The 15,210-nt window shown below is 48.9% G+C and overlaps 1 protein-coding gene across 10 annotated transcripts in view; it reads left to right on the forward strand.

The window, feature by feature from the left end:
• Positions 1 to 15,210, forward strand: part of Znf555 (zinc finger protein 555) — a 51,765-nt gene that overhangs the window by 7,056 nt on the left and 29,499 nt on the right. For 4 of the 10 annotated variants that reach the window (XM_087201356.1, XM_087201363.1, XM_087201355.1 and 1 more), the window contains exons 1-2: positions 5,304 to 5,468; positions 7,781 to 15,179. Coding sequence is in view for 2 of the 10 variants with exons in the window: in XM_087201354.1 (XP_087057480.1) it covers positions 7,809 to 7,841; positions 15,081 to 15,179 (132 nt within the window). In the remaining 8 variants the exon portion in view is untranslated. Of the gene's footprint in view, positions 1 to 5,302; positions 5,469 to 7,780; positions 15,180 to 15,210 lie in introns of those variants that run through there. The other 6 variants (XM_087201354.1, XM_087201360.1, XM_087201359.1 and 3 more) reach the window with 4 other exon arrangements.

Below are 15,210 nucleotides of genomic sequence, written 5' to 3' on the forward strand. Positions count from 1 at the left end.
ACCACGCTCCGACACACCCCCAAGCGGCTCCGACCGGGATTTAACACGCCTACCTGACATAGCTGCGCCTGCGCGCGTGGAGCACCTCGGGAGGACATGACGTCACCCACGATTCGAATCAATACAGGAAGCGAGATACCACGCGTTGCCAGGGGCAACCGCGGCCGGAAAAGGCTGAGATAGCACGGAGAATGGGGAAATAACTCTGCTCAGTGGCGGGCATGCACCTATTTGGGGGACAGTCATAGAATAGGCTCCCCAAGGCCGGACGCACAATAGGGTAGACCTGTAGCCGGCACACACCACTGTGAGGTGTTCATACACCGCAGTGAGGCGGTCGTATCGCATAATAAGCACCAGCACTCAACACTAACAGATCCTGTTGAGACATCCATTCATTCAGCAAACGTTCATTGGTGATAATCCTCCTGACTGAGTCTCCAACCCGAATAGTACAACAGAGAACAAACCAAGTAAATATCTTTGCTGAAAATATGGCGAAGGTTGAAGTGGGCGTGTTGCTCAATAGTAAGCCATCCCCAGCACTACCACTGTGGGGGGGTGTGGGGGGGGTGTCAGTCATGGTGTCGCAAGCCTGTAATACTCAAGGAGGCTGACGCAGGAAGATCACAAGTTTGGGCTCGTTCTGGGTGATTTAGCAATTTAGCGAGACCCTGTCTCAAAATTAAAAATACAAAAACTTTTGAGGATGTAGATCCGTGTAAAGGCCCTGGGTTCAATCTCTAGTGGTAAAGAAAAAAAAGAAAAAAGAAAAGAAAAGGGCAAATTATCTGAATAGACATTTCTCCAAAGAGGATATACAAATGACATGCAAATGACCAATACCGTCGTGTAAAGATGTCCAACATCATGAGTCATTAGGGAAATGCAAATCAAAACCACAGTGAAATACTGGCTCACACCTATGAGGACGGCTTTGATTCAGAACAAATCAGAACAAATGAAAAGGGAGGGGAGGAATGAAAATGAGCGTTGGCATGAATGTGGAGAAATAGGAATCCTCCCACGTTCCTGCTGAGATTGTAAAATAAGGCAGCCAATGTGGAAAACAGTCTGGCAGTTCTTCAAGGAAGTAAATACCGAGCTGCCGTATGACACGGCGATCGTACTCCTAGGAATCTGTGCAAGAGAAGTAAACACATCCACCAACACTCCTGCAAAATATCCACCACAGCTTTACTCGCGACCAGCCTGAAAATACACATAGTACTCATGTCCATCAGCTGGTGAACGGACAGCATGTTATTTCACACTAGAAAGGAATGAAAGTCAGGCACACACCTGTAATCCTAGCACTCTGGGAGGCTGAAGCAGGAAGATTGCAAGTTTGAGCTCAGCCTGGGAATTTAGTGATTTAGTGAGACCCTGTCTCAAAATAAAGAAATACAAAGGACTGGGGACATAGCTCAGTGTGAAGTCTCTAGAAAACAAAAGCAAAATCTCCAGTATTGGGGAAAAAAACCCCGATAAATAAAATTTATTGTGTGGTAATGATAGCACAACTCTGTAAATATATCTAAAATTACTCAAACATCTTACATAGATGAATTATGTGGTATGTGACTTATACTTCATTAAAATTGCTATTTTAAAAATTCAGGCGGGGCTTGGTGGTGCACAACTGTCTCAAAATCAGTCTCTCTGGACATGGTGGCTCACAGGAGGCTGAGGCAAGGGGATTACACATTCAAAGCCAACCTGGGCAACTTAGTGAGACCTTGTCTCCAATTAAAAAATAATGCCAGCCATGGAGGCACATCCCTGTAATCCCAGCATTCAGGAGGCTGAGGCAGGAGGATTGCCCTGAGTTCGAAGCCAGCCTCAGCTATATGGTGAGTTCAAGGTCAGTCTGAACTACATAGTGAAACTGTCTCAAAAAATCAAAAATAGCTGGGGATTTAGCTCAGTGGTTCCGCCACCTGCCTTGCAAGCACAGTCCTGAGTTCGATCTCCAGTACCAAAAAATAAATAAATAAAAACTCAAATTACAAAATAAAAAAAGCCTGAATGTGTCACTCAGTAGTGAGTACTTGTCTAGCATGCACAAGGCCCAGGGTTCAATTCTCAGCATTGCAAAAAATAAAAATAAAAAATCCAAAGGGATGGAAAAAGAATTAAGATGCGTTAGGTACATGTACCAGCTCCCCATGATGAATGCAATCAGTATGTACTGCAAAGATGTACTAATAAAAATTAAAAGTAAAATAAAAAATGTGAGTGAGTTCCTAAGTATAGGGCCATGGAGGAAAAAAAAATTAGGAAAATGAAAAATTTGGTTCCAGAGTGACACTGGCTACATTTCAAAAGCTCTTAAGGCCCACCTAGCTAGCAGCTACCATACTGGTGAAGATGTAAAAAGTGGCTATTGTCACAGGCAATTCTGGCAGAAAAAGATGGTCTCAAACAGTGCCAGACCTAGAGAAGAACCAAAAATGCTAACGAAATCTGAGGCATAGCTCAGTGGTAGAGCAGGTGCTTAGCATGTGTGAGGCCTTTGCTCCATAATTCCAGCACTCTGGGAGGCTGAAGCAGGAGGATTCCAAGTACCAACCCAGCCTGGGCACCAAAGGGACTTAATAAGCCCTTGTCTCAAACTTTAAAAAAAAGGGGGGGCCGGGGATGTAACTCAGTGTGGAGGCCCTGGGCTCAATCCCTAGTCCTGGGCACGTGGGGGCAGCGGGGGGGGGGGGGGGGGTTGAATGAAGAAATTTGTTTGTAAATATCTTCTCTTCTAGACTATGTTTGATTTATCTCTTTCCTCGGGCCCAGTAGCAGGCTCAATAAATACATTTCTACTAGTTGGGACTCAGCACCCAGAAACAAGATTATTAACAGTTAAATTAACCTGTGGCCTGGAAGACATTTGGCATTCAACATTTTTGCCTGAACAACACTAGCCAGATTTTGATCCCCGGTACCAAAAAAAAAAAAAAAATCAAATGAACACTAGCCAGATAGTACATACCTCTTGGTCTTGTTTTGTTATTTTGAGTCAGGATCTTACTATGTAGTTTAGCCTGGCCTTGAACTATGTTACCCAGGTTGGCTTTGAACTCATGGCAATCCTCCTGCCTCAGCCTTCACAGTGCTAGGCTCACAAGTGTGTACCATCACTCCAGACTCCCTTTTAAAAAGCAGCCACGTGATGTCAGAGTGATGTGGCTGCAAGCCAAGGAACCTCAGACACCAGCAGAAGCTGGAAAAGGCCAGAAGGCTCCTCCTTTAGAGCCTACAGAGGCCTCAGCCCTGCAAATGCCCTGATCTGGGACTTCTGGCCCAAGGGCCCAGCAAGCTCAGGGCCACAGGGGCCATAGAGGGGAGGGCACAGGAGGCAGGGCCTCCCAGGGCTCCTCTCCTGCTATCAGTGCCTCACATGTGTTCAGGCCTCTGAAGCCAACTTCTCAAACATGTGTAAGCATTGCGCGTGGGTGTGGTCTCTCCTATCAGCTGCCTGCACTCCTGACTCCTCCAGGGGCCGATCACACCTGGCCTTGTGCCCTGTAGCCTTCCCCAGTCAGCTCAGCTCTGGACCTCCAGGTTGCACTCTGCAATCATCAACCTGAGCCACAGTGTAAGAATGAAACTGTGAAAAAAAAAAAAAAAGAATGAAACTGTGTCCTGACACAAGTTCCAAATACAGGTAGAAAGGCGACAGCTGCCCACCCACACACACACAGGCACACACACAACCAGAATGTCAGCTCCAGAGGCTGGAGACCGTGTCTGTTTCATTCTGTGTCTGGGTCAATGGCTAGTACATAGTAAATGCTCCATAAAGATTTGTGCAACAGGGCCGGGGATTGAGCTCAGTGGCACCACACCTGCCTCACAAGCTCAAGGTCCTGAGTTTGATTCCTGGTAACAGAAAAAAAAAATTGAATTGATGTTACCTTCACCAAAATCTTTGCTAGCCATGGCATTTTAATGGTTTGCATGAATTGTCCATATGTATTTGTTTGTTTTGCTTTATGGTGCTGGGGATGGAACCCAGGAACTCATGCATGCTAGGAAAGTGCTCATCACTGAGCTGCACCCCCAGCCTCTGCCCACATTGTTAAAAGGAGAGATCAAATGTCAAATGATTGCAATGCATTTTCCCTTTAAAAAAAAAAAGCTGGGGGCTGGGGTGTACCTCACTGGTATGTGTTTACCTAGCATGCACAAGATAAGTTGTAGCACCACCTGGAACAGAGCCTGTGTTCCTGGGTTATTACTATGCAGCCCTCAGGCCTGCTGCACTACCATGCTCTCCCTGCCCAGGTCTGTTGAGCACCACACTGTTTTGACATAATTATGAAAAACTCCTTTTTAGCTGGGCATAGTGGTGCATGCCTATCATCCCAGTGCTCTGAGAGGCTGAGGCAGGAGGATCTTAAGTTCTAGACCAGCCTGTGTGACTCAAAAAAACAAAAAACAACTTGAAAAAGGACTGAGGATGCAGCAGAGTGTGAAGGCTCTGGGTTCAATCCCCAGTGCCACAAAATAAAAAATAAAATAAAAAACAAAACAAAACAAAACAAAATAGCACCCTTTTTCTTTTCTTTTTTTGCAGTACCGGTGATCGAACTCAGGACCTTGCACTTGCAAGGCAGGCAAATCCCTGGCCCGAGTTCCCTTGTTCTCATATGCATAGGTGCCTGGGATCCTCATGAGACATTGAAGATGTACAAAGCAGAAGCTTTGGGTGCAGCTCAGTGTTGAGCTCCTGCCTAGCTTTTCAGGATCCTGGGATCCATCTCCAGCACCACAAACAACAACAACAACAAAACAAAAACAACAAAATACACATATGTATATAATTAGTTTACTATAGTAACATTTATATTTTAATTTAATATTAATACTATCAAGAAATATATTAATGTTGTTAATAAATAGTATTATTACAAGAATGTTAGTAAGTGTCCGATGTAGTGTACATTTGTCTGATTTCTGAATACATAATAATCTTCCTAAGGGCAAACCCTTAACGTGTCAAGGATCGTGCTAACTATATGACTTGGAGTTTCTCACCTGTTTTCCAGCCTGGGCAATTTAATAACTTAGCAAGTCCCTGTCTCAAAATATAGAATATAGAGAGATGGGGTGTAGCTCAATGGGGGGCAGCGAGGTAGGAGAATGCTCCGGGCGGTGGCGGGGTTTGGGGTCGGGGGTAACCTGCAGGCGGGATCCCTGTCCTGAGAAGACACCTTCAGTCCTCAGGGGGGCGCAGTGACCCGACTCTCTGTCTCCGAGCTGCAGGAAGTCGGCGCCCCGCAGTGCCTCCGGGGACTTGTAGTTCGCGGCGTGGCGCGCAGGCGCAGTGCCAACTGTCTACATAGTGAGCAGGCTATGGACTCGGCGGAGAGACTAGGGGACGAGAGGTCGGCTAGAGCCCAGTCTGGTTCGGCTGGGGTGTTTGACCGGGTGTCCATGATCACCTGAGACCTCGCCAAGGGACTGTTCCCGTAAGTGGGCCCCCGGGCGTGGGGCGTGGCTGGCAAGTTTTCTGGAGTATCTTTACCTGGTCGCTTGCTGGAGGCGATGCGCAGGAATCTGAAGGCGGCTCAACCAGGGCCATCCAGGGCCACAGGTCCCCCATGGCCAGGTCCGACCTTTCCTGAGGCAGACTCTTAGGACGCCCTAGCAGAGAAGGGAAAAAGACAAAAACCTTGTCTTTTTCTTACCTGCAGAGAGGGGGTGCGATCCCGGGGGCCATCTGTCCCCAGTGGACTCTGGGCCATGTCTGGAGACACATGTGGCTGTCACACCCGAGGAGCGCCTGGCATGGAGCGGGCAGAGGCCGTCCTGCAGTGCCCAGGACGCCGCCAGAGAGCGCTGGCCAGTGTCCCCAGTCCCTAGGGCACAATTATCTAGAGCAAAACTGAGCTCACTCCCTGCTCTCAGCAGACTGCAGATCACATCCTACTGGGGCTCGCAGTGTGACCAAGGGACCCAGTTTCTGCGACCGACCCCTCTGTCCTTCCCCACTCAATGTGTGGATGTCACTGTGGGCGGCGTCCTAGGACCCTAGCAGGGCGGTGATCGCGGGATCCAGGGCCCCTTAGGGTTCATGAGAATCCCCAGCCCCAACTGAGGTGATTCTGCCCCCCATGCTGTTACTTGCCAAACTAGGCCTGGTGTCTCTCCAAATCAAAGAATGAAATCCTGGACAAAGGAGACAGTAGAGGGGTGTGTTTATTGGAAATAAAGACAAAAACTCCCCATGGTTGGTGGGGGTGTGTGTCCAGAAATGGGGGTCCAGAATGGGCTCTTTGTGAGACTCTTTTATGGATAAGTAGAGCACAGGAATTTGCTCAGCGTCCAGTGGTCGCCTATTACAGGCAGACCTGAAGGTTTAAAGTAACCAGTTAGGACTCAGGCTTTATAGTGCAATGTTCAAAAGAAAACCAGTTTCTCAGCATCTTTAAATTTCTCCAAACCCCAGCCTGGATGTCAGGAGAGATTGTTTACTTGGTGCATTCCTTTCCACCTCAGGAATGCCTTTCCAGGGTCAGAGTCCTCCTTGCCAGTCTTTATCTTAACTCTGATCCTTTTTCTTCTGAAGAGGAGTCCCTAACTGCCTCCGGGAAGGAGAGCCACATTTTGTGTTGGCTAGGGCCCTGGTGTGGGGTGGGGGGGGCAACCGTGTGTGTTTAAGGTGGGTGATCTAGTTTGTGTGTTCCTGCTGTCAGGTTTCCCATCTGGCAGGTTGTGTCAGGATGTGAGCCCTTTATGTGTGTTTGAAGTTGAGTTAATAATGCTGTTTCCTTCGGGATGAAGGAAGTGTAATTTATAGGTGAAAAGGACAGGTCTAGAGCACAACTTACAGGCTTACTGTGTTTTTGTGGGTATATTTTTTTTCTTTTTGGTTTTTTGAGATAGGGTCTCATGTATTCAAGGCTTGCCTTGAACTCACTATGTAGCCCAGGCTGGTCTCAAGCTCACTCACAGCGATTCTCCTGCCTCAGCCTCCAGCATGGGCCGACATGCCTGGCTTGCAGGTCTATTTATATCTTTAAGACCTATAGGAATTTTTTTAGTTCATTTCCTGGAAGGTAAAAAGGCTTGAGTAACTTGTGTTCTGAAGCTGCAGTGTTTCTTAAAAGTGCTGATTTCCTTGTTTCCTTTTTGCCTATTTTTAAAATTTCTTCTATCCTACCTCGATTGGGCCATGTCTGGGGATATGTGTGCTTATCACAACTTGGAGAGCTCCACATGGAGCAGGTGGGGCTAGGGTAGCTCAGCCCTTGCAGTGCCAGGCACGCCCACCCTAGTGCCCAGCAGGCCATGTTTCAATTATTTAGAACAAAATTGAGCTCACTTCCCACTCCTGGAGACAGCAGAACACATCCTGAGTGGCAAGCGTTGGGTCCAGGGGACCCAGCTTCGGAGACTGACCCTCTGTCCCTCCCCATTCAGTGTTCGGATGTCACTGTGGGTGGCATCCTAGGACCTCAGCAGGGTAGGTGGTCGTGGAACACGTGGGCTCTTGGGGTCCATGGAATCCCCTGACTGAGGGGGTCTCAACTGGAGGTGATTCTGCCCCCCATGAGACATGGCAGTGTCTGGAGATATGCGTGGTTGTCACTACGAGGGTAGCTCCTGGCATGGAGTCAGTAGAGACCAGGGATGCTTCAGTGAACTTGGGTAATTGGAGGCTTCCAAGAGCATCAGTTTCTTCATCCATGAAACCCTACCCTGGTCTTGGGTTTCAGCTGCTCTTCCCCCTGCCCCCCGCCCTCTCTCTCTGACTTCATAATGCCTTCCCTCCCCACAGGGCCACCTGCCTGCTCCTGGAGGACAGAATGGCTGCTGGCTTCCTGGCCTGCTGGTCCCAGGTGAGACTTTCTCCCGAGCGATGTCCCTTATATCAGAGGGAGCGAATCCACCAGAACCTGGGGCCTTGATGAGAAGGGGCTGCCCACTAGGTGGGCGATCAGGGAGCATTCCCATGAGCTTCTCACTTCCTCTGCACCTGGGTACAGATTGAGGTACCACCTTCCCCTAGGAGAGCTGTGTGTCTGCCCCAGGCTGAGGTCCAGCCCCAGGTGGAGCAGGATGGGCTGCCCAGAAAGTTCCCTCCTCTTCACTTAAATGTCTTTTAAAATTTGTGATGAAACACATCATTTCTAAAATGTGCCATCGCAGGGCACAGGGGCGCATGTTTGTCATCCGAGCACTTAGGAGGCTAAGGCAGGAGGATCACTGAGAGCTGAAGGCCAGCCTGGGCTGTACAGTGAGTTTAAGGCCAGCCTGAACTACATAGCGAGACCCTGTCACCAGAAGACACAAAGAAAGAAAGAATGAAAGAGAGAGAGAGAGAGAGAGAGAGAGAGAGAGAGAGGGAGGAAAAAAAAGAAAAGAAAAGAGTCCCACATCACCATTTCTAAGTGCACAGTTGTGACATTAACCTCCAGGACTTTCCATCTCCCCAGCTGAGCTCTGTCCCAGGAAACGCTGACCCCCATCCCCTCCCCAGCCCGGCACCATCCTCCTTCCTGTCCCTGTGGATCTGACCACGCTGGGCCTCCTGGGGGTGGGGCCCTGAGGTACGTGTCCTCCTGTGTCTGGCTTCCTTTATTCTGCACATGACTGCCACAGGATTTTCATGTAGAGAGACAGGACACCAAGGCCTTTTTCCCAGAAAGCAGCTTTATTTGTGCTGATACTGACTCGGCGGATTCCAATTTGTATCTGAAGGCTGCCTGCCAAACGAGGTGTAGTTGCACTCTTTTATACAACTTTTTTTGTCTTTGTCTCCCTTATATGGGCACACGCTAAGATTTTACAGTCTGGTTGGATTTATGTTAACATTCTGTAGTCTGGCTGGATGTGATTTATGTTACAGAGTCCCATCAGAACTGCACATGCATACACAGAAGCTGATACCATCACATTGTAAAGAGTTCCCACCCTACCACATTCTCCCCTTTGATGCTCGGACTCCATTCTATTTTGGGTCACAGAGCATCATCCTGGTTCAGAGGGTTCTATTTCCATAACCTCACCACGTGTGCACCGGTTTTTCTTTCGAGCATCATCTCAGTGAGGCTGGAGACTGAATGTAAAATCAGGGCAGCCAGGTGAGGCAGGATCAAACAAGTTCCCAAATTACCAGGGATTTAGCTCAGTGGTTCCGCTGCCTGCCTTTCAAGGACCTGAGTTCAATCCCCCGTACAAAACAACAACAACAACAACAACAACAACAAAACAAGTTCCCAAATCAGGAGTACGACACCTATGAGGGTTTTAAATCCCCCAAGAGTTAAAAACTATCCCCCGGGGGCCAGGGATTTAGCTCAGTGGTTCTGGCACCTGCCTCACAAGTGCAAGGTCCTGATTTCTATCCCCAATACCAAAAAAAAAAAAAACTCCAAAACTATCCCCCAAACAGTTCCCCAGGGTCCCACGCTTGCCAGGTGTGGGATAGAACACAAGCAGTTTTCCTTGTCCATCTGTAATCTCCTCTGTGGCCTTTCTCTCATCATCTATTTGGAGGTAGTAGTTGCTTAGGGTAAATTTCCCACAAACTCCTTCCTCGGAAGCAAGCAGATAGTCTAAGCCCAAGGGATTTGATTTTGATAGATGGCAGTGCACATTTTGGTCTGTTCTTTGGCTAACAAGAGCTTGGCCAGTTTCATTAGTTCTAATTTCTACAACTGCTTGTAGTCTAATTATGCAGTTTAACCTATAAATGAGGGTGCAGTAGCCCCAGGACCATCTTCTGCCCAGGCAGCAGGACCATAATACTGAATTATGCATTCAGGGGGCCATTTGTCATCTTTCCAATTGCCAGTTTGCAGGGCATGTCATTTTCTTTTTCTTTTTGGTACTGGAGATCGAACTCAGGACCTTGTGCTTGTGAGGCAGGCAGCGGAACCACTGAGCTAAATCCCCCGGTGGGGTATGTCATTTTCTGTGGAACCCCCTGCCCTCATACACTTGGACCCCCAGATGTTCTCCCATGGCAAATGGGAGTAGAAATAAAGACAGGCGGAGCATCCCTAATACAGGAGACCCTGACCAGTTTGGGGGAAGTACAGCATATCCAATACAGTTTGTGCCCTGCCATTCGATGCCTGCGTCAACATTGTCCCAGCCCCCCTTAGATGAGAAAAGTTGGACAAGGGGTGAAGGTTTGATTCAGAGTAGTCAGGGGGTCTTCTAGGCAGTTGAGTTGACCTTTGACTCAGGCACGTTAGGCTCCCAACAGAGATGTTGAACCATCCACCCCACCAAGCAAGACAGCTTCTTCCAGTTATTGAGGTCTTGAGAAGCCAATCCCCTGAGGCAGAGCTGGGGTGCCCTGTGCCAATATAATGTACAGTTATGAGCAAGGGGTGGCAATACACTGCATGGTTGAAAAAGGATGTAGTAGGCCTGTGTCACCAATCAGCATCCTCCTCAGGCTTCTACTGTGCATAGACTACTCAGCCTCTGGAGTGACTAGAACAGGGCTGTCATCTTTCAATGGTGTCCAGGAGGATACCTCATCCACTTTTACTCCCTTGGGGGTGGACAGGGTAACAGTGAATGGGCCCCTCCAAGGGGGCTTCAAGGGCTAGACATTCCATTCTTTTACCCACGAAGCATCCCCTGTCTGGAAAGAGTGAGCGTCTGTGGTCACATCGGGCAATCGTTCCTTAACCCACTGGTGTAGAGTGGCTAAGGCTGAGCCTAAAGCCTGCATCTGTTGACTCAGAATGAGGTTTCCAGGTGTCTTTAAGTTCCCCCTTATCCCCTTAATAAGAGGAGGGGTCCCCCGTAGAGAGTTTCACAAGGGAAAGCCATGTCTGTTCAGTAGGTCTGTCTGATCCTCAACAGAGCTGTTGACAAGAGTTGGTCCCAGTGCAGGTGAGTTTCCTGGCGCAGCTTGCTCAGCTGTAGCTTTAAAGTCTGGCTCATTCACTCCATCTCCCCAAACTCTGGGGACAGTGTGCTGTGTGCAGTTTCCAAGTAATCTTTAGTCCTTTGGTCACTAGCTGCACTGACTCTTCCATGAATGCCGGCCCGTTGTCTGATCCTATGGTAACAGGAATTCCAAAATGGGATGATTTCTCTTGGAACGATCCAGGCCACCTCAGGTCCCTTTTCTGCATGGGTGGAGAAGGCCTCTACTCAGTCTGAGAAAGTGCACACAAAAACTAGCAAATACTTACAGCCACAGAGTCCGGGAAGCTCAGTAAAATTCACAACCCCATTTTGGCGAAGCCCAACCGACCTCCATTGCTGCTTGACAATGTTCCAGCTGGGGGAAAGAAAGGGTGGAACACATCGTACCCTCATGTTTTATTTTTTCTTGCCATAATGTTTATAATTGTTACTCTGATCACAGGAGTCATTGTGTTTGTGGCTAACTCTCCATGAGGCAAATTGGTAATGCTATATTGAAATCTGATCTGGCTCATAAGCCCCAAATTCCAGTTTCTCTTAGTTCTATTGCCACATCTACTTCTAAAGAAACCTCTCCTAAAACCCCCTCTGTTTCCCCACTACTATGACTCCCCCTCTTACTGTTGACATTGTGTTTACTAAAGGAGTCTGACAAAAAGATTGGAAAGACAGACTTTGGATGAAAGAAATAGTGGAAAATGGGGAAAAAAAAGAAAGTTAAGACAGGTAAATGCATTAAGGAGACAAGTTACTCAATATTTCTCGAAGTGCTGTAAATATCTCCTGCTCATGGACAATGAACCCAAATGACATTTAGTTAAGATGAATAGAGGTATAGAAAAATAGAGAGCTAATAGCAAACTATATTAACCATTGTGCAGTTTCTCAAGGGCCAGCTGGCGACCACAAGTTTGACATTTAGTTGATTAAATCTTGCTTGTACCCCCGCTGATATAAAGATTTTGATTAACTTACTTTCTGTTCTGTTTAGGTGTGGGTAAATAAGGGGACAATTGTAATTTTTAAATATGTGTTCATGATGAAACAGCTTAGAGGAACTGTACTTTGTTTAGCAAAAAAATAACTTCAATAGAAAATTGCTAAGGCAACTTAAAATGTAAACATGTTCCGCCCAATGCCTCCCAGCTATTGGTTAAAGATATAAAAATAGATCAGACCCTGAGACTTCTCAGAGGGAACCTGAACATTGCTTGTGAAGGTTCTTTTCTCATCGCCGTCCCAGGACATCTCCCCTTCCTACCCTACATCGACTGCAGCTGGTCTGCGGCAACATTTTCTTTTTTTTTTTGGTACCGGGGATCGAACTCAGGACCTTGCACTTGCCAGGCAGGCAGTGGAACCACTGAGCTAAATCCCCAGCCCCACAACCACATTTTCAAACGGGGCTCCCCCAAACTCTGTACCCTGAGAGCAGCCCTGAGCTTGATGTGGGTTACTGCGGGCACACATTTCACATTGTTCCCACACCACCTGGGCTATGCTGGAGAGCCAGGGGATGTAGACATGTCGACTCATGACCATCTCAGAGCTGTCTGCCCATGAGGGTATCCTGATGGAACTTTCTGGCAGAAGCTGGGGCCAGAGCCTCAGGGATTGCTACCTGGCCATCTTCAGACTTCTACCATCCTCCTGGGAGGTAACTTCCATCCACAGTCTTAAACCAAGGATCTCACATTGAGAATAACCAGGGCCCCATTCTGTTAATGGACTAGGAAACAGCACGGAGGCCATGGCCATGGACTCCTGTTCCCCTAGTGGCCACCAGCTTAGCTTCCTGGTCTGCTTTACAGTTTCCTCAAGTGGCTGTGGTGTCTCCCCTTTGATGTCCCCAACAGTGCATGACTGCTACCCTTTCAGGGGCCTGTCTCTGTGAGAAGGGGACCCATGGGTTGGGTCACCATGGAATGTACAGCCCCAGAGTCCGCCATAAAGTCTGCAGGCCGGCCCCCCCACATTTTTTTCAGACCATAAGCTCCTGAGGGCCTAACAAAACAGAGCCCAGCCTGTCCTCTTCCTCCTCATGTCCTCCCCTGGAGGCCAGTCCTTTGAAAGCAACTTTTGGCATCTTGCGTGGCTTCTGACCTGTGTGTCTTCCATTCTCTTGTTCAGGGGCAGGGGGAGATTTTTCTACCTGGTGGGGCATTCATCCTTCCAGTGCCATACCTGCGACAGTAGGCATAGTGTTCCCAGTCTAGCTTTGTTCCTGGGTGGCGTGGGGGTGGAGTGGGGGCGTGATTCTGTCAGCTTCCCTGTTGGCATTCCTGGCAACTTCGCCGTAGGCCTCGTCCTCTGCCGCTGGGTGTATCCGGTGTATCCTTACGGGACTGTCCTGATCGTTCCACCAGGGCTGCTGTCACCAAATCTACCTTCTTTTTCGTCTTGTGACTCTCCTCTCGCCGAGCCTCCTGGTCTCGGTTGGCAAACACCCTGGATTTGACTTCTAACAATTGGTTGGCCTTCATTCCAGCGAAACCCTCCAGTTTCTGTAACTTCCACCTGATATCTCCCTGACCGCCACATTCACATCTGTTGATTCTCAGATGCTTCTGGGTCACAGCGGGCATACAGACGGAACGCTTCATGTAGCCTTTTGTAGAATTGTCTCAGGCTTTCTTCTGGCCCCTAGAGCACCTCCAAAGTTTTGCTGATGTTCATGGCCCATTTTCCCCCTTTCTCTGTCTCCTGGGAATTGGTTGCAGGCATAAGCCTGCTGACCCAGCATTCTCACCAGGCCACTTCCTTCCAACCATCATAGGGCGGCTTGAGTAACCCAGTGGTGCTGCTCAGTGTTGAGGAGTTGCCAGCAATTGGACCACGTTAGCCAGTGGGGCTGGATCATGGCCTGTACCAAGTCAGTTATTGCATGGGATTTCTCAGTATATGCAGGTGTGTGGTTCTTAAAGAGGTCAGTGGTGGTGAAGGGTTGATACACAAACACTCATTCCCCTCCTTGGATCTGCCCTTGCAGGTCATAGTAAATGGATCCTCGAGTCTCTCAAAGTGGCATCTGCATGGCGCCTTGATGGGCCCTGGAAGGGTTCTCTTGATGGGCGCCTACAGGCGTGTGGGGAATCAGAATGGGTGGCTCAGGGGAGGCCACTGTTGGGGTTGTCTCCGGGGAGGTCTCAGGTGACGTTGGGAGAGAAGCCACCCCTGGGGGGCTCCTGGCCCCAGCAAAGCCTCTGCAGCGGAGGCCACAGGTGGCGCTGGTGATGGATACTGTAGGACATATGGAGGTGGGACTTTCTCTGACTCCCGGATAGAATCAAGTTTGTTTGACTTTGGGCGACATTTGGAGGCTGCTGTTACCCTAGCCATCATCACTCTGTAGTGCCTTTCAATGCAAGCTTTCAGCCAAGGTGGCCGAGACAGGACCGAGTCTTGCCAACAGTCCAGGTAAGGAAATTGGGCAGGACAGTCAGGGCCCCCTGCAGCCACCCTGAACACTTGCCTAGTTATCTCCTTATCAGGTGAGCCCTCAGTGGGCCATCTCCCCTCAGACGGCCAGTCAGTTTCACAGAAAGTCTGGGGCATTCTGGGAGTCAGCTTAACCCCACAGTCACCTGAATATCCCTTTCTGAAATTCTTTAACATACACTCTAGGGGAGTCAGTTTACTCTGCTTTCCACCCATTTCCTCCCTGTAACAGACAACTTTCACCAGGAGAGGGAGGAGGGAAGGGGAAGGCTTTTAATTGGAAGAGTCACACGCTTGCTTCATCTGTCTCGGTTGCTCTCCTCCTGGAGATATTTCAAGCACCTCTTAGCACGGCAGAGAGGCAGAGCTCCAGGGCCAGTCGTCGCTCATAGCCCCCCGTATTATGATTTGCCATGGAACTGCAGATTAGGACTCAACACTCGGTTCGGCCCTGTGGCCAGGTCAGAACCTTCCCACCGTCTGTCTTGTTCACATATAAACACACCGTGACTCCAACCTTGACTCCAACCTGCTGTCCAGTGCCCAGCACCTTGGGGCTGTAGTTTGATTCCTTGTGGAACTACTCAGGCAACTCCGGTACTCCAGCCCCCACCCAGTTCCCAAGAGTTGTGGTTTCAGTTTCAATGAAATTTACTGAAGCAACTGTGGGAGGTGATTGGTCCCCCCTTCTGCCTCTTTAAAGGCAAGACTACTAAATCAAACTTGGGTCTTATCACATCCAACAGGAGCCTGGTCCTGCAGTTTCTGTTGTGTGTCCAGAGCTGTCATCTGGAACATCAGGAGGGCCAACCTCCCCTACGGGTCAAACGGTCCACTGGTGCCAGGTAAGGTTGTGTCTCCCAGCACCCCAAGGTT

This window comes from Heterocephalus glaber, unplaced genomic scaffold, assembly GCF_053883595.1.
Source record: "Heterocephalus glaber isolate CG9 unplaced genomic scaffold, H.glaber_assembly_v1.0 deba00001760, whole genome shotgun sequence".
In the NCBI taxonomy this organism is placed as follows: Eukaryota; Metazoa; Chordata; class Mammalia; order Rodentia; family Bathyergidae; genus Heterocephalus; species Heterocephalus glaber.